Source organism: Dipodomys merriami, unplaced genomic scaffold (assembly GCF_024711535.1).
Source record: "Dipodomys merriami isolate MVZ:Mamm:240054 unplaced genomic scaffold, mDipMer1.0.p SCAF_1440, whole genome shotgun sequence".
NCBI lineage: Eukaryota > Metazoa > Chordata > Mammalia > Rodentia > Heteromyidae > Dipodomys > Dipodomys merriami.
In genome coordinates, this window is record NW_027202761.1 from 129,710 (window position 1) to 154,382 (window position 24,673).

General features: G+C 39.9%; 1 protein-coding gene across 6 annotated transcripts in view; it reads right to left on the reverse strand.

The window, feature by feature from the left end:
• The window catches only part of LOC138826590 (protein FAM118B), a 38,461-nt gene that overhangs the window by 10,974 nt on the left and 2,814 nt on the right, over nucleotides 1-24,673 (reverse strand). Inside the window, exons 1-4 of one of the 6 annotated variants that reach the window (XM_070021834.1) lie at nucleotides 16,478-16,524; nucleotides 8,751-8,843; nucleotides 5,947-6,199; nucleotides 174-401 (exon numbers count right to left, since the gene is read on the reverse strand). In XM_070021834.1, the coding sequence (XP_069877935.1) occupies nucleotides 174-401; nucleotides 5,947-6,199; nucleotides 8,751-8,836 (567 nt within the window). In that variant the 5' untranslated portion in view covers nucleotides 8,837-8,843; nucleotides 16,478-16,524. Of the gene's footprint in view, nucleotides 1-173; nucleotides 402-5,946; nucleotides 6,200-8,750; nucleotides 8,844-9,887; nucleotides 9,997-10,806; nucleotides 10,848-13,541; nucleotides 13,731-16,477; nucleotides 16,525-24,673 lie in introns of those variants that run through there. The other 5 variants (XM_070021830.1, XM_070021829.1, XM_070021835.1 and 2 more) reach the window with 5 other exon arrangements.

The following is a 24,673-nucleotide window of genomic DNA, read 5'->3' on the forward strand; positions in this document are numbered from 1 at the left end:
GATCTGTGCACTTTATTGTACATTGATTTTATCTTAAAAAAAAACCTAGACCCACAAAATCAAGGAAAGGACACCTCTTTTCTTATGCTACATGAATACCAACATAACAAGCAGTTTTTCTGATGAAGATGCAAACCACTAGCTCAAGAGGAGACAGTGCTTTATGCTCTTACCTTTTTCTCATCAGTTAGGTCAAGGGACTCAAGCTGTTTTCCCTGGTCTGCTGCATACAGTTCCAAGAGATTATCAAAATTTGTGGTTAGTACTAGGGCCCCATTTTCCATCAAGTGGAGAACTGACTGCAGTAGCTGTTTTCCAGAATCTTCCATCTTTGACTCCAGGTCATCAAATACTTCATATAAACAGTCTTTGAAAAATGTAGAACGAACATTACTGGTACGCTGGGGAGGGATTTTAAAGAAAAAAGTTAATCCAAGGTATTTTGGCAGGCCATTTTAGATACAGTAATAAAAAAATTGAAGAATATATTGTGCTTAAAGGATAAACTATCACTTTCACAGGAATAAAGAAAATGGGATGATACTTGTTGAGCAAATGTCTACAAATGTCTAGATTAAGTGATTGATACTGTTCTACCTTAGGTAAATAAGTATAAGCTCTCTAGGCAGACTTTGTGTGCTGGTCCTGGGGCTTAAACTCAGGGCCTGGCCACTGTCCCCCTGAGTTTTGGGGCTAAAGGATAACATTTTACCACTTGAGCCACAGCTCCACTTCTTTTTTTTTTTTTTTGTCATTAGTGGGAGATAAGAATCTCACAGCCTTTCCTGCCATTGCTGGCTTTGAACCATTATCCCCAGATCTCAGCCTCTAGAGTAGCTAGGATTGTATTCATGAGTCTGCTGGCACATGGCTTAGGTAGAAGAAAACTAGCACAGCTAAGAGATGAGACTTTATTCTAAGAATTAAAGGAGGGTAAAAGGCCTCAGGTAAGTGACACTCAGGCAGACTGAACTGTGGCTTAGCATCTCCTTTTCTAATCCTGGGTGTTTTTTATGTCTGCTTATGGAATTAGGAAAAACATGTAGGAAGGGTAACATCCACTAAGATGCATTGTACTGATAAATTGACATGTTGAATTGAAATCCTTTTATATAACTACTTAGAGATGATTTTAATAATATAAAGGAAAACTAACATCTGTTTTTTTTTCCTGGTCTAATTCAGCAATTTGATCACAAGTTTTCTAAGAAAAATACTTAGTACACATAAAAGTATAAAAATTTTACAATTAAAACTTACATTTTAGCTGGGCACCAGTGGCTCATATCTGTAACCCTCGCTACTCAGGACTCTGAGATCTGAGGATTCCAGTTTAAAGCCAGCCTGGGTAGACAGATCTGAGAGACTCATCTCCAACTAATAAGCAGAAAGCTGGGAGTGGAGGTGTGTGTCTCAAGTGGTAGAGAACCAGCCTCAAGTGAAAAGCTAAGCAAGACTGTGAGGCCCCAAATTCAAGCCCCAGTATCAGTATAAACATAAACATAAACACACACACGCATGTGCGCACACGCGCACACACACACACACACACACACACGCGCACACGCACACACACACACGCACACACACGCACGCATGCACACACAATTACATTTTGCAATTGTTTATTGGTTAGTTTTTGTAGTACTGTAGATTATACCCAGTCTTGTGCTGGTTCTGCACTAATATGCTATCAGCATATTATATACTAATCAAAGTATTTCTCTCTTTCACATAATGTCATCCTTCTATTTATACTTTCCATGTAGCTAAGATGACAGACATGTACCACCATGCCTACCTTTTATTGAGACTGAGTTCCAAAAACTTTTTTGCTTGAATTGTGATCCTCCTGATTTTGCCCTCATAATTAACTAGGATTACAGGTATAAGTCACCATATATGGCTGAAATTGACTATTTTATAATATATAGTTTAGGTGAAATAACTGCTTTCTTAGCTTACTATGAATGTATGTAAAGAAGTCATGTGCTGGGCTGGGAAGGTGGCTCAGTGGTGGAACACTTGCCTTGCATGCATGAGGCCCTGGGTTCGATTCCTCAGCATCACATAAGCAAAAAGAAAAAAGCTGGAAGTGGCACTGTGGCTCAAGTGGTAGAGCGCTAGCCTTGAGCTGAAGAGCTAAGGGACAGCGGCCCTGAGTTCAGGCCCCACAACCGGACCCCCCTGCCCCCTCCCCCCCAAAAAAAGAAATCATGTGCTGTATGTTTTGGTCAATGACAGACCATATATACTACAGTGATTCCATACAACTGTATCATCCATCTTGTGCTGATGTAGTCATCTTAATTTGTATACACTCTATGATTTTTACAACAGCAAATGGTCTATTGATGCATTTTCCTGTCTTACCCTCCTGCTGCTGTTAGATAAAGCTATTAGATAAAATATATAAAACAGTTCTATCTAGATTGCTATCTTTTTGAATTGGGAGATAGAATCAGTTAAGGGAAGATTAAATACAGTGTTTCTGTTTACATTTGTAAAGAGGATTTAAGACACAGACACTGACACATACACACAAATAATACTTTATGGCAGGTAGGTGTGGGAAGAGGAGATTGACAAATGCTACAAATGCATGGGTAGGAGCAAGATGCCTCAACAGAGTTAACCTCTTTGCATTTAAATTTTTTTTTAAATCAATGTGTCTTAATCTATTTAGAATACTTACTTTAAAAAAGCAAAATTGGAGGGCTGGGAAGGTGGCTCAGTGGTAGAGTGCTTGCCTTGCACGCATGAGGCCCTTGGGTTTGATTCCTCAGTACAACAAACAGAAAAGCCAAAAGTGGTGCCATGGCTCAAGGGGTAGAGTGCTCACCTTGAGCTAAAGAGTTGAGGGACAGTGCCCAGGCCCAGAGTTTAAGGCCCATGACTGACAAAAAAAAAAAAAAAAAAAAAATCTTATGGGGCTGGGAAGATGGCTCAGTGGTAGAGCGCTTGCCTTGCATGCCTGAGGCCCTGGGTTCAATTCCTCAGCATCACATAAGCAAAAAGAAAAAAAAAAAGCCAGAAGTGGCGCTGTGGCTCAAGAGGTAGAGCGCTAGCCTTGAGCTGAAGAGCTGACGGACAGCGCCCAGGCCCAGAGTTCAGGCCCCACGACCGGACCCCCCCCCCAAAAAAAAAGCAAAATTGGGTTAGAGATATGGCTCAAGCAGTAGAGTGCCTTCCTAGCAGCACAAAGCACTGAGTGTCTCCCCTCTCTCCCCCTAAAAAAATCCCCAAAAGCAAAATTAAGTTTCAAATTCAATGCAATGATTTTCTTATTCTTCTTAGAAAGAACCTGTGTTTAATAATTATTTGGTGCCTGACTCATATACGCACACTGTTTCAACATCAGTCTAAGTACTTAACACACAGATAAAAAGGCCTTGGGAGACTAAGATAGCCATGTAGAATACATTTTCTTTTTTCCAAGAAAAGAAATACAAATTTGGGGGCTGGGAAGGTGGCTCAGTGGTACAGCGCTTGCCTTGCATGCCAGAGGCCCTGAGTTCGATTACTCAGCACCACATAAGCAAAAAGAAAAAAGCCGGAAGTGGCGCTGTGGTTCAAGTGGTAGAGCGCTTGAGCTGAAGAGCTGAGGGACAGTGCCCAGGCCCAGAGTTCAGGCCCCATGACTGGACCCCAAAAAAACAAACAAACAAAAAAAGAAATACAAATTTGGATATAAAATACTGAAGCATTTATTTTAGCTATTTATCTTTTATTAATATTTCCATAAATCATTCAATCTCTACTATTAACATAAACAGGAAGGAATGAAGCTTTTTCAGTAGCATTAATTTCCTCAGATTTGAAAGTGTTTTTCTTAGGGCACGTGACCCTAGAACCCAATTTCTCACCAGTTAGCCTCAGTAAGGACGGACAAAGGAATGAGAACATGAACAGAGGGGTCAGAAGTCAAAAGGAAGTGCCCAACTCCCACACAACTTCTGAGGACCTTGCCCATTCACTTCCAACAGCTCTGAGTCCCAAGCCTTCAGTTTCAGTTCATTCACCCTGTAGCTAGCTCATCTTTCTAATCCCATACAAGAGAAAAAGAAACAAGCAAACAAAAGCCTCCCAGCTCTTTCCCCAAGATTTCTAGTACATTTACTTTGGACTCTTATCATTCTTTCAAGGTAATTAGTGCTCTAGTACAGTTGTAGTTCCCCAGTCCCATCCAGGTCTATAGGTACAAAACAAATGTTGGAAGGAAGGTTAAGTGATTTGCCCAGCGTTCCAGTATATTTAAATGGCAGGATCTTTCTGATTCAGACAATCATGCCATCATTATTATATCCTTCACTACCAAAGACTTGACAGTCCAGAAAAAGCCAGTGAACTTAAGACTACCTTTAATAACTGGAGGTGTGGTTCAATGACAGAGTGCCTAATGAGCATGAGGCCTAGAGTCTAAACCTCAGTGCCAATAAAAAGATTTTTTTAAATGTCTTATGAAGAAGTAAAAATAATCAATTATATTAACTTTGACCCCTGACTGTAAGACCTTTTAATATTTGGTGTGAACAAACAAAAAAATGCACATAAAGCATTTCAGCTGCACATTTGGTGGTTGTCTTGAGGAAAAATTCACAAATGGTTATTTTAATTTTAAGCCAAACTCTAACTTCTTTCACCAAATACATTTTTTTTGGTGCAACAATAATTGGGGCTTGAACTCAGGGCCATGTGCTCTCAGTCACTTTCTTGCTCATAGCTACAGCTCTATTCCTTGATCCATGCCTTCAGTCTGACATTTTGTTGGTTAACTGGAGATGGAGTCTCTTGGACTTTTCTGCCTGGGCTGGCTCAAACCTTGAGCCTCTAGGACTGGGCCTCCTCAGTAGCTACAATTACAGGTGTGAGCCACCATCACCTACTTCCTACTTATTTTGTTTTAGAAACAATTATTTTAATAAAAATGTTATTTTACTACAAGTAGGTTCATTGGAAAACAAGTTAATATTAACAAATTAGCATTCATTTTCGTCCTTCCTTACCTCACAACTGTACTGGGAATACAAGTGTGTACTACCACTACCTCTTCCAGCACAAATGAATTTTGATTTCCACTATGTTTTTGGTTTTTGTTTTATTGTAGTAGTAAGACTTGGGGCTGTCCCTTAGCTTTTTCATTCAAGTCTGGTACTCTACCACTTGAGCCACAGATCACTTCTAGCTTTTTGATGGTTAACCAGAGATAAGAGTCTCTGAGCTTTATCTGCCTAAGCTGGCTTTGAATCAAGATCCTCAGACAGATGGGCTGGGAGGTTGGCTCGGTGGTAGAGTGCTTGCCTTGCATGCATGAGGCCCTGGGTTCTATTCCTCAGCACCACATAAGCAGAAAAAAGCCAGAAGTGGTGCTGTGGCTCAAGTGGTAGGGCACTAGCCTTGAGCTGAAGAGCTGAGGGACAGCGCCCAGGCCCAGAGTTCAGCCCCCACAACTGGCAAAAAAAAAAAAAAAAAAACATCCTCAGATGTCAGCCTCCTAAGTAGCTAGGATCACAAGTGTAAGCCACCAGTGCCTGGCTAATTTTCAATAATTTAAGGCAAAGTAAGACATTCAAGTCCTTGGTCCACCTTTGTTTGATACAACAAGATGAAATTCCTTTGGAGTATTACCTCTAGAAAGAACATAAAAAAACTGGTTTTGTTTCATAAAAATTATCTCTAATTTTTCTGAGATTCCAAGGATTACACTCTGCAGTAATGAACAGAAAAATAAAAAATACAGTGGAAATGGGTACTAATTTTGTGTATGTGAAAGTCTGATCACACACACAGAAATAAAGTCAAGTTAATTACCCTGAAAAGGGTCCATTAATAGTTTGCAGAAGAGCCAAACGTTACACAAACCTGTAAGTTATAAAAGGAACATTCAGCATGCTAGTCACGGTTTTAGGAAATCTGAAAGGGCATGGGACACGGGGCATTACTCACAGGAGAGAGTTTCTGAATAAGGTCATGGGCAACATGGACGAGGTTCTTATCTTCATGGAGACACTTCTGAAACTTTTTGCTCTCCTCATCTTCTAGAAGATCAAAATCAATGGCAGCATCCAGTAAAGCCTGAATTAACCCCTTCCAGGATTTCAGGGCTGGAACCTGAGGTGCAACTGCAGCACTGATGCCTGTTCCAATCACCAGCACAAGTTCTCGGGGCTTCTTAGTTTTTAAGCTTGGAAGCAGCTTCCTGAAAAAGCAAAACATATGAGGATTGGAATCTCCTATAGATGTAAGAATGTGGAAAGTCTGTGTGATTAGCGCTGTAGTCAGCTGTCAAAGGCAACATGTTTCCCCGCTGTTAACTTTCATAGGTGTGAGGATGACAAATACTGGCTTCTGATACTTCTCTAACGGAGCTTAAGCAAAACAAAGGCCAAAGTGCTGTACCATTTGTGCTGGAAAACAAAGTAGTAAACTTATTTCTGGAATCCTAAAAAGAAAAAAAAAATCTTAAAATCAACTTTTTCTTCATAGTTGTCTCAACCTACGAAAACCCATGCATATTAGGAAAAGGTCCAAATGTATTACAGCTCAGCTTAGTTCTATCAACTAAATCATATTTCAAATCAATATAATATTTCAAAAGACCACCTTTGCTTTGTATTCCAGAGAGAGAAAAAAGATCTCCATGCAAATTTAAGTTCCTACTGTTGAGAAATGTGCAACAAGAGAAGAAAGCAAATTGAACATTTTAACTCCAAATTTTGTTAAGCATTACTAACATAAAATTGAGCATGAGACTGATGGAACAATGTTCTAGATATCTTCAGGCAAAAAAGGAAAAAGAGAAAAAAAAAAAAGGTCATGAAGATTCTGGAAACCCAGGAGGGGCCTCACATATCCAAATAAACAAAGGATAGGATCCAACAGTGAAAACATCCCTTTCTCACCACACACAGAGCTCTCTCTGAAACACTGATATGAGAAAGCATGGGCAAAGTTTGTACTTCTGTTCCTCACTATTCTTTCTAAAGCATTTGTTTAAAAAGAGTCCCTTCATTTTAATTTCTGCTGGTAGCATGCTTTTTTTTCCACAAGAAATTACTTTTTCTATTTCCAAATAATAATTTTATGACTATTGTACTATTTACTTTTTTCCTCCTAATGCTGGAGATCAAACGCAGGGCCTCAAACATTCTAACCAAGCACTCTACCACTGAGCTACATTCTCAGCCTTTTTGTTTTTAGCTATGCATAGGTATGGATGCTTGAACTGAATTTTTCCTAATTAAGAATTGCAGCCAGGTGCTGATGGCTCATGCTTGTAATCCTAGATACTCAGGAGGCTGAGATTTGAGGATCAAGGTTTGGAGCTACCCTGGGCAGAAAAGTCTGTGAAAATCTGAATCCAATCAGGAGATGTGAGGGTTCCTCTTCAAAGGAAAATGGAACAAGAGTGAGTTCCTCAATTGTAAAGCCTGGTCATTCTTGATACCCGGAAGAAAACCTATTACCCATCTAGTGTTTTCTCTTAAATGTTAGCAAACAACTATCAGTTGTTTACATTTGAGAAAGAAAAGTTCCTTACCCCAAGAATTACACAAAAAGAAACGAGCAGGTAGAGAGAAATTTGGAAGAAGTAAGACAAGGGGGGAAAAACCCCAATACCTTTACATATATTTTAAGAAATTGTATCCACACAAAAAGACTTCTTAGAAATTAAAAATACAAAGCCAGGAGTGGTTCTCAGGAGGCTGACGCAGGAGGACAGAGAGTTTGAGGTCAATCTGAGCTATATAGCGAGATTCTGTCTTAAAAAAAATCCAAAACAGATATGAAAACAAAAATTGGGGGGAGGGGGAACCGCACAGAAATGAAAAATCCACAAGCTAAAAATAAAGGAGAAAAAGAATTTAAAAATAAGGGATTTAAAAAATTGAACAAAGTGTAAGAAAACTAAAGACGTAATTCAGAAGGTCCAACGTCTGAAACACAGTCTACAAAGAGAGAGGAAAAACATTGTAACGGAAAGCATCCAATATTTAACACAAGACTGTTTCTTCAAAGTGAAATTACTGGTAGCTAGCTTCAAAGAGCTCCAGTGTCTAAATTTGTATGAGGACACATCGTTGTGAAATTTCAGGTTACTGACAATAAGATGATCTTTCAGCTTTACTAAGCAGAGAAAATGAGGTCATATAATTAATACAAAGCACTACTGTGGTTTGGATCTAGGCTGGGAAGGCTTAGTTCTCAAAGCAGCAATGCTCAGGGTTGAGGCTTTTAAGATCATTAGATCACTAAGGCTATGATTTCATCAACACACTACACTGATAGATTAGTCTGAATAGGTAGGATTGCAGGTGTGAGCCACTGATGCCTGACTGAAGCAAAGCCTTTTTGTTATGTTGTTGTAGAGCCTGAACTCAGAGCCTGGGCACAGTCTCTGAGCTTTTGCCCTCAAGGCTAGTGCTCTACTACTCTGAGACACAACTTTGCTTCTGACTTTTTGGTAGTCAACTGAAGATAAGAGTCTCATGGACTTTCCCACCCCAGCTGGCTTTGAATCTCAATCCTCATCTCAGCCTCTTGAGTAGCTAGGATTATAGACATGAGCCACTGACACTCGGCTCAGTAAAGACTTTTAAAACATATATTACCTTGACAAAATGAAATCCAAGATGAAAATAATTTTTCCAATGCAAGTCAATGTTCATTAGCGAAAGTTCATTATTTTTCTTTACCTCCCACTAATGGTAATTTTTTTATGTTCCTCTGATTCTCTTTCTCTTGTTTACCTGGGCTTTTTGGTGGGGGGTTCGCCATCACTGAAGAATCCAAAAATCTCGTCTATATCAGAGGCCTGGCTCCCTGTAGAAGCCATCCAGTTTCTAAAATAGATTAGACACCATGTACCACGATTAGATCTGTAAGTTATACCATTTGAAATAGCAATACATTAAATAGTTTTAATAAGCTATATACATTTTTTTTGGTTGGTCATGGGGCTTGAACTCTGGGCCTGGGCACTGTCCCTCAGCTCTTCAGCTCAAGGTTAGCACCCTACCACCTGTGCCACAGCACCACTTCCGGCTTTTTTTTCCTGCTTATGTGGTGCTGAGGAATCAAACCCAGGGCCTCATACATGCCAGGCAAGCACTCTACCATTGAGCCACCTTCCCAGCCCAGCTATATAAAATTTAAAGGTGTTTTGGCACTGCCCTCTGCTTTACAGAAATGTATTTATTAGTGAGTATTCCAAACTTAAGAATTAAATTAAATCAGTCTAAAAGAGGTAACCTCAAATGAAGAGGACTTTGGTGCTCCACGGTGCCATCTTACTGCTTCTGTTTCTGAAGGTCTCCACCAACCTCCCAGCAAAACAACCACATCAATACTCTGTGGCCCTTAAGAGATACCTGTGATCCTCTCATAGGAGATGGGTTTGGGATACTTAGGAGATTAAAACAACCCATGGACAAGAGTGCTAAGAAGTCTAAATTATCCATTTACCCTCAGGTGAAGAAGGGTTAAGAATAATCAATACTAGTTTGCTTATTGTTACCAAACAACTGTATCCTCCTAGACAGCTAAACCTGGAGGGGGCATTTAAATCAAGTCACTGTGATAAAGGCTGTGGAAAAGGCTATTAACATTCAAAGATGTAAGAAAAAATGGCCAATTAGGTTCAAGCACTGGAATAACAAAAATTATTACAAAGAACTGTTTGTTTGAAACCTTAATAAACTTGCCAAATCTAAGAACTGATAATAGCAATAATATTTTAAGCATACACCATGCAGAAGACAATACACAGAGTTTGGGGTATTTTATCATATTCCAATATCAATGTTCAGGAAGAACAAAATCATTAATAATCATTGCAGGTTTACTGTTAGAAAAGTTTTTGAAAGCCAGGTGCCAGTGGCACATACCTATAATCCTAGCTACTCAGGAGGCTGAGATCTAGGATCGTGGTTCAAAGCCAGCCCGGGAAGGAAAATCCATGAGACTCACATCTCCAATTAACTATTCAGAAAAAGCAGGAAATGGCACGCTGTGGTTCAAGTGGTAGAGTGCTAGCCTTGAGTAAAAAGAAGCTCATGAACAGTACTCAGGTCTTGAGTTCAAGCTCTAGAACTGACAAAAAAAAAGTTTTTTAAAAAGTTGCCTGATTAATTTTTTTCTGGTAAACATTAATTTTTTTCTGGTAAACTGCATATCCTATCTCATATAATAGAACCGTTCTTTGATATTGTAACTATTTGGAAAATAAGATTCATAAAATCATAAGCATTAGGAAATGAACGCTCTCTGGTCCAATATTTGACTAGCAATCTTCGGGAAGAAAGCTGGGCCTCATGAAACACAAGCAATTTCAATGATTTAACTCCACCATATGCATGCTTGTTAAAAGGAGACTGTAGATTCTTGCAAATGAAATTGATTTTTTTATTTTTAGCCCAGCACTGGTGGCTCACGACTGTAATCCCAGCTACTCAGGGGGCTGAGATCTGAGGATTGCAGTTCAAAGCCAATGGGGGCAGGAAAGTCCATGAGATTCTTATCCCCAATAAACCACCAGAAAACTGGAAGTGGCACTGTGGCCCAGAGTTCAAGCCCCATGACCGACAAAAAAAAAAAAAAAATTTATTTTTTCTAGAAAGCACATTTAGTATATACGCTAAAATATTGAACCAGAAGCTCTAGGGGATTTGTTTGTAAGTGGGAATTGAGCTCAGTCAGGGCTTAGGGCCCCCATCTTGAGCACTGTCCTCCATTCCTTTGCTTTCTGCCTGTTTTCAGACAGAGTCTTGCGCTTTTGCTTGGGATGGCCTCACATGATCCTCCTACCTCCGTTCTCTGCCTTCGGAGTAGCTGGGATTACAGATGTGTACCACTGAGCCAAGCTCCAGGAGATCTTACTACATCAAAAAGGAAACACCCGAATAAAAGGCAGTTTTTCTAGAGTCCATCTACTTTGGTATAAATATACTATTAATACTCAATAAGTAGTCAAATACGCCATCACACCATTCTTCCTTTAAGTGTATGTATCACTGTAGTTGAATAGCTTTCCAGTTTGATAATTCCAGCAAACAGCATTAGTCATCACTAAAATATTTTCATTAAATTTTAATTTATATGAAGTAATTTCTCACTTAGAAGTTTATGTTCTAGGGCTGGGAAGGTGGCTCAGTGGTAGAGCGCTCACCTTGCATGCTGAAGGCCCTGGGTTCGATTCCTCAGCACCACATAAGCAGAAAAAAAAAAAGCCGGAAGTGGTGCTGTGGCTCAAGTGGTAGAGTGCTAGTCTTGAGCTGAAGAGCTGAGGGACAGTACCCAGGCCCAGAGTTCAGGCCCCATGACCGGACCACCCCCCCCCAAAAAAAGTTCTAAATATACCTTACTTATGTAACTATAACCCCTCTATACATCACCTTGACAAAAAAAATTTATGTTCTTAAAGGAAGACTAGTGATAAAAGTATGGTTAACAGATCAATTAATCAGTTTTAGGATATTATTTACAGCTACATTAGGAAAAGCTTATACAATGTAACTAAATTATACCTAGGTAAAAATATCATGTGGGAAACATAAAAGAAAAATGTAAAGGAGCATTAATCTTAATTTTGAAGAAAGGTATCTTCAGAATTTAGTGCTCAATTATTAAACCAGTTTGTTCCAAAACCTTTTTTATAGTACTTACCACATACCACACATTATTTATAAGTATTTGCTCCTTTATTTTCTTTAACTTTATTAGGAACTATGAGTTGGCCACCTGTACCCTCAAAATCCAAAATCTGAAATATGCTGATCAGTGTCAAGATGCCATGAGTGGAAAATTTCAAACTTAATCTCATGTGACTGGTTATAGCAAGGTGCAGGTGCACTGAAAGTATTTTATGACACACAAACTAATTTTGTGTTTAGACTTGGATCTTGTCTCTGAGATAACGTGTGTGTGTGTGTGTGTGTGTGTGTGTGTGTGTGTGTGTGTGTGTGTGTGTGTGTGTGTGTGTGTGTGTGTGTATGTGTGTGTATTCCAAAATCCAAGAAAAGTTGAAACCTGCAACACTTCTGACCCCAAGCATTTTAGATAAGGGATTCTCAGCCTGTATTATGACACTATTTTACAGATGAGAAAACTGAGGCACTGGCATACTTAGGAGTCCTGAATTCAAACCATGAAAAACTTTCCTTGCCAAGACCATGCTCTTAGTTACACTGTTACTAAAAATATTCTTAAATGTTAGCTTTTCAGTTTAAAAAAACAAACTTCAAAACTATCAAAAGCATATGTATACACAGAGCAGTAACATTCTACTAAAGCAGATTTACTTGAAATCATTCTACACACTGCTTAACTCATGACTAAGTCTTAATTAGGCACTACCAGGTGGTCCCTCATTCAGAAAGCTAAGTGAACGAACCTACTTTCTCTGGTGGCAAGCACTGTGCTGTGGACTTATTCTTTTTTTCTTTTCAGTTGATCAAGGGCCTGAACTCTGGGCCTGGGCGCTGTCCCTCAGCTCTTCAGCTCAAGGCTAGCGCTTTACACTTGAGCCACAGCACCACTTCGGCCTTTTCTGCTTATGTGGTGCTGAGGAATCGAACCAGGGCCTCATGCATGCAAGGCAAGCGCTCTACCACTGAGCCACCTTCCCAGCCTCGCTATGGACTTCTCATCTGAATTCTAGATGCATTCGATTATTTTCTCCTGGGAAATATGCCTAATCATTTTTGTTGGATTCTATCTCTGACTAGTGGTCAAAACTTGATGACTAATCTTGAACACTAAACTTCCTGCTTTTTATTTACTATAGCGTCTACTGTTCTGAAAGCCCACTGAACCCACTATAATTTAAGAAAATTGCATAAGTACAACAGCTCCTGTCTGGAATGTTCTGTTACTTAGGAACGGATTGAGAAGTAATTCTCTCTGCTCACATAATACGTCATTTTATAATCATTCTGTTTTCTTATAGACTAAGTTCAAAGGATGTTTCACATACTATCTTACATGTATATACATCAAATAAATCATATTTTATTCCTGCTAGAGAAATGTTTTTTGGGACACCCCCTCAAACACACACATTGGTGTTTACCGTAAAGGATACACAGAATTGCTAAAGAGCTTCACAGACAATTGTGGAGACCTAACACAGAATTCTTAACTTGTACCAACTAGCTCACATGTAAATTCCCTCACATGATCACTACGGAGGTTTCATTTCAGTAGGACTTGCTCTGTAGAACAGAAGCAGAAAATCTTCTGCCACAGGAAAACAAAGGCATTACCTGTGGCAGTATCTTTATTATGACTACTAAGCCACGGAGAAATCCCTCAACGCTAACAGTACAACAAAATTAAAGTCAAATACTCAGTAAATGCTACAATCTCATTAACAAAAAAAAAATTTAAGGCTAAAATCTTCATGCAAGAAACAGCACATACTTTAAAACCTGTCAGTGTAGCAGGAAATATTATACTAAAACAAAATCAAAGTGAGTCTCCTAGGAAAATCCAACAAGAAACAAAGGAAAGGGTCAAGAGAAAAATCTACACATATAGAGGACCTGCGATCTGAAACCATCAGAGATGGCAGCAGCTCTTGCTTCCAAGGCATCTTCATGCTAGCACAGAGGGCAAAATTTCGCTCTTCTCTCTACTTGAGAATCAGAGAGGTCTCCCAGACGGTTTCCCCATTCTGATGGATGTCTCTCTCTTGGGCATCCAATGTACAGTATCCAGCTCAAGCAAGTAGCATGCCAGAAGGAACTCGGAATAATATACTGTAGTAGACTGCCAGATAGAAAAAAAATCACATAGAAAAGTTCTAATGTTTTTAGCATTTTTGCTAGGAAATAGATCTACACATGCTTGAAAGGGTGGTATATTTCTGGCTTCAAAAAAAGTTAGTTGTGGATTGGAGGAATGGATCACAGTGGGCAAATGCTTGCCCAGCAAGTATGAGGTCCTGAGTTCAGTCCTCAGTACCACTAAAAAAAATTAGAAAACTAACCAACCAAACAGTTAGTACTTATCTATAGCAAGCTTCTATTTAAAAAACAAAACAGTAACTGGAATGGCTTATTTCTCTGGCTCACACCTGTAATCCTAGCTACTCAGGAGGCTGAGATCTGAGGATCATGGTTGGAGGCCAGCCTAGGCAGGAAAGTCTGTGAGACTCATCTTCAACTACTCAGAAAAAGCTGCAGCTCAAGTGGTACAGTGATAGATCTATGGCTCAGGTACAGTGAGTGCCCAGGCCATGAGTTCAAGCCCTAGGACCAGAAAAAAAAAAAACACCATCACAAAGGCTTATTTCTCTAGCATAAACATAGAAAGGTTTTTTTTTTTTTTTTTTTTGTTTTTTTTTTTTTTTTTATCTTTTTAAGGATAGTCATCCTGGAGCTGGGAAGGTGGCTCAGTGGTAGAGTGCTTGCCTTGCATGCATGAGGCCCTGGGTTCGATTCCTCAGCACCACATAAGCAAAAAGAAAAAAGCCAGAAGTGGCGCTGTGGCTCAAGTGGTAAAGTGCTAGCCTTGAGCTGAAGAGCTGAGGGACAGCACGCAGGCCCAGAGTTCAGGCCCCATGACCGGACCCCCCCCCCAAAAAAAAGGATAGTCATTCTATGACTTGGCAGCCAAACCCCTCTATAACTGTGGTTTCTGAACTAATGTCAACACATCTGATTTTTAGCAGCTGTGGAGAAAGGAAAAGCTATCCTGTATACATTATCCTGTATAAGGAGAATACTCCACAGCTTGATGGAAGTGGAGAAACTGAATAAAATACCTTGTTTGAATGAATTCACTTCATGTTGTACATTGCAGCTTTTGCTGTCAGTGCATAAAACAAGCTTAGGATTTTCTCCTTTGAAATCACACACAGAGATAGGAATTATGTCTGGCTGTGCAAGGATTTGATTACTTTGTGCATCCCATGCTTGAAATATTTCCTTGACTGATGGTTAACTTACTGGACTCCTCTAGTTTTATCTTTAAGGGTGCCTGACACCTTTGAGCTTCTATGAGATAATATCTATCTAAATCTATTACTTGGAAAGTTACTTTAACATAAGTTACTGATAAAATGTCATACTGATGTCATTGACTCTTCCAGTTTGCCAGCAAACTACTTACATGTCTCAACACCTATATATCTCATCTATTTCTGATGAGAAGAGTCTCACCAAAAGTATGGTTTCAGAAAGACACAAAAGGGGGCTGGGAAGGGCTCAGTGGTAGAGCGCTTGCCTTGCATGCCTGAGGCCCTGGGTTCGATTCCTCAGCACCATATAAGCGAAAAAGAAAAAAGCCAGAAGTGGCGCTGTGGCTCAAGTGGTAGAGTGCTAGCCTAGAGCTGAAGAGCTGAGGGACAGCACCCAGGCCCAGAGTTCAGGCCCCATGACCTGACCCCCCCCCCCAAAAAAAGGCAGAAAGACACAAAAAAACTGAAAAGTAGAGCCCAAATTCTAGTAGGCCATTGAATAAAAGTACCCAAATAAGTTATACTGATATTCTGTGATCAGAAGCTCAGATGTTGCTTCTATGGATCATTTTCAATTATAAAGCAAATGTAACATATCACATAGAAGGAACAAAACTGGAAGAAATAATGGATCTTCCAGATGAAAAGCTGGTAACTGGAGAGGTTAGTGTTACTGTGCAAAGAATGACAACTTCTTTGTTATTGCTTTCCCTTCTGCAAAGCTTCTGATAAGGGATATCCTGAAAAAAAAACAAAAAAAAAAAAACAGCACATGTTGCTAAGGAAGGAGACTAAAAATACTGATCCAAAATATTTTCTGTGTACCAAGTAGTAGAAAAGAAAGGAAAAAAGTGTGTGAAAAGAGAAATATCCTGTTACTGCTTTTAATATAGCAAAAACCATTAGAGGTGATTTTTATTATTTATTTATTTATTGGGGCTTGAACTCTGGGCCTAGGCGCTGTCCCTCAGTTCTTCAGCTCAAGGCTAGTGCTCTACCAGTTGAGCCACAGCACCACTTTCAGTTTTCTGAGATTTATTCGGTTTATTGGAGATAGTCTAACAAACTTTCCTGCCCAGGCAAGCTTTGAACTGTAATCCTCAGATCTCAGCCTCCTGAGTAGCTAGGATTACAGGTGTGAGTCACCAGTGCCTGGCTCCATTTTAGTTTTTAAATGGATCAAATGGGAAAGCTATGCACACACGTAAATCAACATTCAGACTAGCATTTTTCATGTATGACAATCTGACTGAGCAGGCAAAAGTAGGACTTCAGACTTGAGGCTTCAAGACCAGCATCTGGCACAAACTGAACATTTGACATATAAATCACTTTATTTTGATAACTCAGGTTTCATGTATCTCCAATAGAAACTGATTTTTAAGGGTGGATTTTCTTAAAAGAACATTATCTGGCCAAAGACTCAAGGACATTAGTAGTTATCTAAGAGAACAGAGTTTTTGTTTGGTTTTGTTGTTGGTTTTAGAGACTGGGTTTCACTATGTAGACAAGGCTGACCTGAATCATCTTGCCTTTGCCTCCACCATGTCCAGTGAAGACAGTTTTTCTTCTCTTACCAATCCATCTGAAATACTTTACAATGAGAGAAAAAGAAAAGCTTACTGAACAGCCATAAATATCAAGACACTAACTGGGTTAAGTAATGGTTTAAAATCCATTCCATGGTTTCTCAGGATGTTTAATAAATTATTATTATTATTATTATTATTGGTAAGTCATGGGGCTTGAACTCAGCCTGGGCACTGTCCCTGAGCTCTTCAGCTCAAGGCTAGTGCTCTACCACCTGAGCCACAGCACCACTTGTGCCGGGCGCTGGTGGCTCACGCCTGTAATCCTAGCTACTCAGGAGGCTGAGATCTGAGGATCGGCGGTTCAAAGCCAGCCCGGGCAGGAGAGACCGTGAGACTCCTATCTCCAATAAACCACCAGAAAACCGGAAGTGGCGCTGTAGCTCAAGCGGTAGATCGCTCGCCTTGAGCTGAAGAGCTGAAGGACAGCGCCCAGGCCCAAAGTTCAAGCCCCATGACCGACAAAAAAAAAAAAAAAAAAAAAAAAAAAAAAAGTCTCACAGACTTTCCGGCCGGGGTTGGCTTTGAACCAGGATCCTCAGATCTCAGCCTCCTCAGTATCTAGGATTAAAGGTGTGAATCACCAGCTTAAATTCCTTTTCCTGGCTATAAAACCAGGCATCATACAGCATCAGCCACCACTGGTCCTCAATCTTTCTCCTGATCTCTCTCCTTCCTCACTAGGTTCAGTTCAAATGTTACCTTAGTAGGCTGAGGTTTCCTCCCTCTTCACCTAAAGCACCAAACCTATATTTTAACACTTTATTTGCAAGCATATCTCAACACTTGTAGTTATTGGCCTCTCCCATAAGAAAAAGAGCTCTTTTAGGGCAAGTACAGTATCTGTTTTACTGACAATCCTAGCCCAGTTTTCTATTACACAGTGAGCAAATGTTTACACAGCACAGTAAATGTTAAAGTGTTTGCTGATTCAATGAAGGTGCATCCACCATGAATTAAATCTAAGAGATCAATTGGTATGTCTAATTTTCTGAGCTGTTAAACATCAGGAAGGACAGTTTTGCCATTTTCTTTCATATCAAATATGTTCCACAGCGGACACCCACCACTCACCTGTTTGAAGCAAATGTTTATCCACACACATAAATTCGCACACCTCCTTTGGAGGAGTCTCTTTTATCTTTCTGTTTTCCCCTTCCCAACTACGTGGGGCGAAACTAAGGTCACAGAGGACTAGTGTTGAAAGTCTACCAATGTGATTTTAGGAAACAAAGCTATATGCATTTAAATCAGTCCACTTCCAGTTTGTGGTTTTCCTATGGTCTGACCTTGATACAGTCTATGTTTACAGAGTTTAAAATGACCGGAATCACATTAGTCACAAGTTGTCGAACTTCCATGTTCAAAGACCTTTACATGTTAGGCACTGTTAAGAATATTACAATTATTGAATACAATTCATCTCCCCAAATATTACACAGCATTTATACTATGGCTCAATTATTCAGAAACATCCACTCTCTGAAGAAATAGACTCCATTATCATTGCACATGTAAACAACCTGGATAAGGCAACCCAAGCACACAGGTGGTAAGCAGTTTGCTAGAGGTCACCTGGCTAATACAAGGAAGACAGGGGACTCTGAGTAGAGAGTCTACCTTGTTAAGATACAATGTGTCAGGCTGGGAAGGTGGTTCAGTGGTAGAGCGCTTGCCTTGCATGCCTGAGGCCCTGGGTTCGATTCCTCAGCACCACATAAGCAAAAAGAAAAAAAGCCAGAAGTGGCGCTGTGACTCAAGTGGTAGAGCGCTAGCCTTGAGCTGAAGAGCTGAGGGACAGCGCCCAGGCCCAGAGTTCAGGCCCCACGACCGGACCCAAAAAAAAAAAAAAAAACCAAAAACAAAGATACAATGTGTCTTACCAAAGATGAGTAAGAGAAGGTCTATATCCTCATCAAGTTTATGTTTTTAGGGGCAACTACTTTAAACAAGTACGAGTTATATAACAAGTCTGTACCAAGTTTAGCAAGCACACAGGAGATACTGAGGAGATAACACCTGTGCTGGAGGTAGATCAAGGAAAGCCTGGAGATAATGAAACCCCAAAGGCAAAATTCAACAAAGCGTAGGTATTTATCTTCCTTTACCTTCTAGCAACTTGATTCCATCTCATCTTTTCCTGGTTTCCCTTACACTTCTCTAAGTAGAAGATCTCTTCTGTCCATCGCCTAGAGTAGAGGGTTCAAGAGGTTCTTCCTCCCCCTTCCCTTCACTCACTTCTTCCCTTCCCCTCCTCATCACTCCTAGGGTCAGAAATACCAAATATGAGGTAGCGACTCATTCTTAACTCAGGCTTGAAAGAGGGCAAGGAACAAGTCACTGTGGCAAGATATATCCAGGCAGACAATAACAGTACCTGGAGGAACTGAAGCCAATGAAGAAAACAGAGGAAATCTAAAGAATTACAGTGGGCCTGTCACATCCATGCAACTAGAAGGGACATTAAACAAAAAAAAAAGTAATTGAAAAAGGATGGGAGAAAAGTGAAAACAAAAGGACATGAATGAGAGAACCACAGAAAGATTCACAAGATGGTACACCCCATGAAGCCACAGAACAACAGGGATTGCACATATCCTCACCGTTTCTAGGGAGGGAGAAAAGAAAACACTTCTAACAAGGTCACATAAAAAGGAAAGGATCTGAACCACTATGTCTGTAGAGCAATTAAAAAATAACAGAAGACAGAAAAGCAACATTTTAACATTCTCAGGGCAAATCATCTCAAACCTTCAATTCTAAAAGCGTCAAAATCTTCAAACAAGTATATATGTAAAACAGTCATTGAAATGACTGTCAGAAAATTAAGTGCTTCAAGAACACAGGAGAGACTCCATGCCACGTGTGTGTCCTGCGTCCTGTCTCCTGGCTCATCTCCAGTCATCATGGTGTCCCAATTCAGCTCTCCATCAAAGCTGAACTGGTTTGTTGGTATTGTTGGTATTGTTGCAGCCTGTTTCCTAGCTGCATTATGTGTATTTGGGGTCTGCAGGCCTTTGTAACACCTGGCTGCCTGCAGCCTACTAACTGTGTAATAAAGACTCCAATATTCCAATCTTTAAAAAAAAAAAAAAAAAGAATGCAGAAGAGCAGTGGCAAAGACAAGAGGAAAAGGCCCAGCTCAAAGGAACAAACAGGTGATACATCAACAGCTGAGCTTACACAAAAATGTTACTGATAAGACTAACCAGTATATTGGCACATTTGGAAAAAAGTTAATAGTAAGTGCATGAAAAACAGGCACAGACTAACCTAAACACAAGAAGACAGCTGGAAGAATCATATGGCTCAACAGCAACACTGTTTGGCAGAAGTCTGATGACATAAATGCTGCCTGTTTTAGCCAAAGATTACAACATAACTATGTGAGGGAAGGACAGGGAAGTGGTGAAGTAGACAAACACACAGGACCTCTATAAACCTAACACTGGACGAAAAGGAAACAAAGTATACCAAATGAGTTGTAAATACAAAGTTTGTACCAGAGGAAAATAACTGAGTGGTTGCTTCTAAAGAAGGAAGGGCAGAGGGAACTTTATTCATTATAAGCTTTTCAGTACTATTTGGCTTTTATTTTTTAATTTTTAAAAATTTTATTTAAGATGCTGTACAGAGGGAAGAAATATTTTTATCGATACCTGTTAACTCCAAAATCAAGAGATTGAGTCGTAAATGCAAGCAAGACAGGCACTTACAGTAATATGACACCATTGTTGAAAAGCTTAAGAACATAAAATGTCAATGAGATATCTTCAGGGAGAAGGAATGGGATTTAATTTTATTACTTGCTGGGATATTTCTTAAATTATTTCTTTTTTTAATTGTGAAAATACTGTACAGAGGGGTTACAATTACATGGGCAGGATAATGAGTACATTTCTTTTTTTTTTTTTTTTTTGGTCCGGTCGTGGGGCCTGAACTCTGGGCCTGGGCGCTATCCCTCAGCTCTTCAGCTCAAGGCTAGCGCTCTACCACTTGAGCCACAGCGCCACCTCTGGCTTTTTTCTTTTTGCTTATATGGTACTGAGGAATCGAACCCAGGGTCTCAGGCATGCAAGGCAAGCGCTCTACCACTGAGCCACCTTCCCAGCCCAATGAGTACATTTCTTATCAAGCATTGTAGCCTCCTCCTTTGTTTCCCCTTCCCATCCTCCCCTGTCCCCTTCCCCCAACCCCCCTCCCCCTACCCCATCAAAGCTGTGAAGTTCATTTTCGACATAACGACTTGTACGCCTTGTACATCTCATTGTTGCAATGGGTCCACCTGTATCCCTATTTAAACAATTTGTTTTTTCCCTTCCCCTCCACAAATTATAACATCAAATACAGTGAAAGCAGGGCTTATACCGTGGGGGAGGGACATACAAAGCAACAAAGAAATAATCTTATAAATGTGTTAGAAACAATCGCATGAAAGAAAAAAACATTTGAATACATATCTTAGGGTTCAACTATTTGGCTTTTAAAACTACAAACATATGGGGCTGGGAAGGTGGCTCAGTGGTAGACAGCTTGCCTTGCAAGCGCTTTATTCCCCAGTCTGGGGAATAAAGTTAGCCAGATTCCATCTTAACCAATAAACTGGGCATAGTGGAACATATCCATGATAGGAGATTGTTGATAGACTGAGAAGTCTGAGGCTGGTCCTGGGCAAAAACATTACCCAAAAAGAGCTCAGCACCCAGGTCTTAAGTTCAAGCCCCATCCTGATAAAAGAAAAAATACTAGGGTGGGAGGTAGGTCAGTGGCTAAGTGCTTGCCGTGTACGTGCAATGTCCCCAGTACCAAAAAAAGACAAAAAAATTTTACTAAAGTTAGAGAGGTTAAGCAGCCCACATCCTGGTTCTACTGCTAAGTGGTAGAGCCAGGATTTGAAGCCTACCCAGTCTGGCTGACTACATCATGCAAATTCCTAGCCACCCTGCTCTATCATGTCTGAGGTTCACAGACCTCTTGCCTCTTATGAATGCTCATTCAATACTATTCTTCTAATTAAAGGGTATGCATGGTTTGTGGCTCTTTCTAGGATCTCAATTCAAATTCATTTGTTAAAAAGAAAAGGAGGACTGGGAATGTGGGTCAGTGCTAGAGTGCTTGCCTAGCATGCAGGAAGCGTTGGGTTCGATTCCTCAGTACTATAAACACAGAAAAAGCTGGAAGTGGCACTGTGGTTCAAGTGGTAGAGCATTAGCCTTGAGCAAAAGAAGCTCAGGGACAGGCCCTGAGCTCAAGCCCCAGGACTGGCAAAAAAGGAAAAAAAGAAAAAGAAAAAGCTGAACAGGAAAATCTGTGCACCAACTAGTTACTGTGATAACCATATTGTCCTTCTCTTTCACAAACAGATACTAAGTGGTTATGAATGACATGTCTGGGATTTGATTCAAAACCATCGTAGAGGTGATAGTGAGGTGAGGGAGGCAGAGCAAGACTGGCTCTGTGCTGGCTAACTATAGAAGCTGGCTGAGGGAATACATGAGTTTCCTACAGGATTTTCTCTACCTCGGTAAATGCCTGAAATTTTCCACAATTGAGAAAAAATACACATTAAAAAGACTGGAGAAAAACTGCAATACATAATTGCAAAGCAGAATTATGAATGATTTTCCCTCTCATCGTTCTATTTTTGGCACTTTCAACCTTTCAAATATATATACATACAAATAAATATATATCAAAAAGCATTTAATTTTTTAAAAAGTACATATTCCTTGTATAGAGAACTTTGATTTTGAATATTTTCTGCTTTTTTTTTTTTTTTTTTTTGTCTTGAATCTGGAGCTTGAACTCTGGGCTAGCATGCTGTCTGTCCCTCAGCTCTTCAGCTCAAGGATAGCACTCTACCACTTGAGCCACAGAGCCACTTCTGGTTTTCTGGTAGAATTTTGGAGACAAATCTTTTTTTGTTGTTGTTGGTCAAGGAGCTTGAACTCTGGGCCTGGGCACTGTCCCTCAGCTCTTCAGCTCTACCACTTGAGCCATTTCTGGTTTTCTGGTGGTTTATTGGAGATAAGAGTTTCATGGACTGGGGCTGGGAAGGTGGCTCACTGGTAGAGTGCTTGCCTTGCATGCATGAGGCCCTGGGTTCGATTCCTCAGCACCACATAAGCAAAAAGAAAAAAAAAAGCTGGAAGTGGCACTGTGGCTCAAGTGGTAGAGTGCTAGCCTTGAGCTGAAGAGCTGAGGGACAACGCCCAGGCCCAGAGTTCAGGCCCCACGACCAGACCTCCCCCCCCCCAAAAAAAAAACATATACACACACACACACACAAAGAACAAAAAACCCAAAGCAACAATAACAAAATCCCAAGCATGGCAAAAGTGTTTCCCATCTTTTAAAACTGCTATTCACATACTTTTAGAAAGGCAACTATGTAAGACCAAGTATGATCTTTAAATATAAATTAGCATAAACACAAAACATATTAGAGACTGATTTACAAAAATAACCAACAGTGCAATTCTTCTTTATAGTTAAGATGAATGTGTGGCAATGCTTTGAATGTGCAAAGGTGACCTTCCTGATGATAAGATAGGTCTCATATAGTGATGGAACTCTTCAGCCTTTGGTACTGCCAGGTGGGGACTGTGTAGGGTCAGCTGGTCTCTGTGGGCCATTTCCAGCTTTCTCAATAATATAGCAATTATCTCTACTTGTGTCATGAAATAAGTCTAGAAAACATTGTCTTCAATTGTCTTTACTCAAAAGCTGAGTGAAAGTATGAGAGGCAATAGTACAATGGAGTCATTTAAAAATGTTGTTACCAAATAAAACCTAATATCCATATTACAGGTCTATACTACTATAGGTCTACTCTACTGTTTTCTGATATTTTTCTCCCTCTTCCTCCGCCCCACCCAGAGATTAAAACCAAGATCTCATATGTGCTAACTATATGACCCACCTCCAAGCTGAACCCTTAATTCACGCATATTATTTATCTATCTGCATCCCCTCCCATGTCTAGCTCTTAGGATATCTTAAGCTTAATAACAACACCACTCAACCAAGTAAATTATTGTGGGAGAACAACAAAGTAGGGGGTAATAATGCTCGACAAGAAATGTACTCATTGCCTTACTCATGTAACTGTAACCCCTCTGTACAGCATATTTACAATAAAACAAATTCTAAATATAGTACTATCTTTGGTATAAAGTTAAGTTTGGGGACAGCAGAAGAATCCATATTCTCTATGCAAGAGCTAAATGCATTCAAGGTAAATGTCAAACTGTGCACCAGTGACTCATTACTATAATCTTAGCTATTTAAGAGGCTGAGACCTGAGGACCATGGTTCAAAGCCAGCCAGGCAGGAGAAAAAAAAAAAAATCCATGAGATTCTTACCTCTAATTAGCAAAATGGTGGCAGTAAAAGCATGGTTCAAATGTAGACCACCAGCCTTGAGCAAAAAAGCCAAGTCAGATCATAAAGCTGGGAGTTCAAACTCCAGTAATCAGCAAGGTAAGTATCAAATTCCACTTGTTAAAAATCAAAACCAAAGTACTGAATAAATGTTCAATGAAAAATCTTCATAGAACAAAAGCCAAAATTGTAAAGACCAGCTGTTAAATGGCCAAAACACTGAAACTCAAATGTTCTGTTCCAGTTTGTAGCAGCTGAAATGGGACTAGTCCCCAGCCTTCCTGGCTCCTCAAGGACTCCTTCAGAGTCTGCTAATTGCTCCTTTCAATCTCTCTAAAACCATAAAACAATGTACTTCCTGCTCTTCAGGGAAACAGGATCTCTGGCTAATCTTAAACTAGCAAATCATTTCTTGAGGAGCCACAATTTAATTGTATGTGATTAATCAACCTCAAATTTATGATAGTGAAATTCATGTTCCTTTATTATCTAGTCCTTGTTTACATTTGTGAAATAATATGGCAACTTTTTCTGTGTCCTGGCACTGAGTAGGAAATACCCTTAAGAACAAACTATCACATTTTTTATTAAATAGTTATTTTGAGGACAAATATTGTGACACATCAAAAAATAAGCTACATTTGAACACACAATGAAGAATCACTAACAGAATTTCATTCCTTGTATGAGAAGATGGTTCAGACAAGAGGTGTCACCACCCAGAAAGACAATGTGAGTTTGG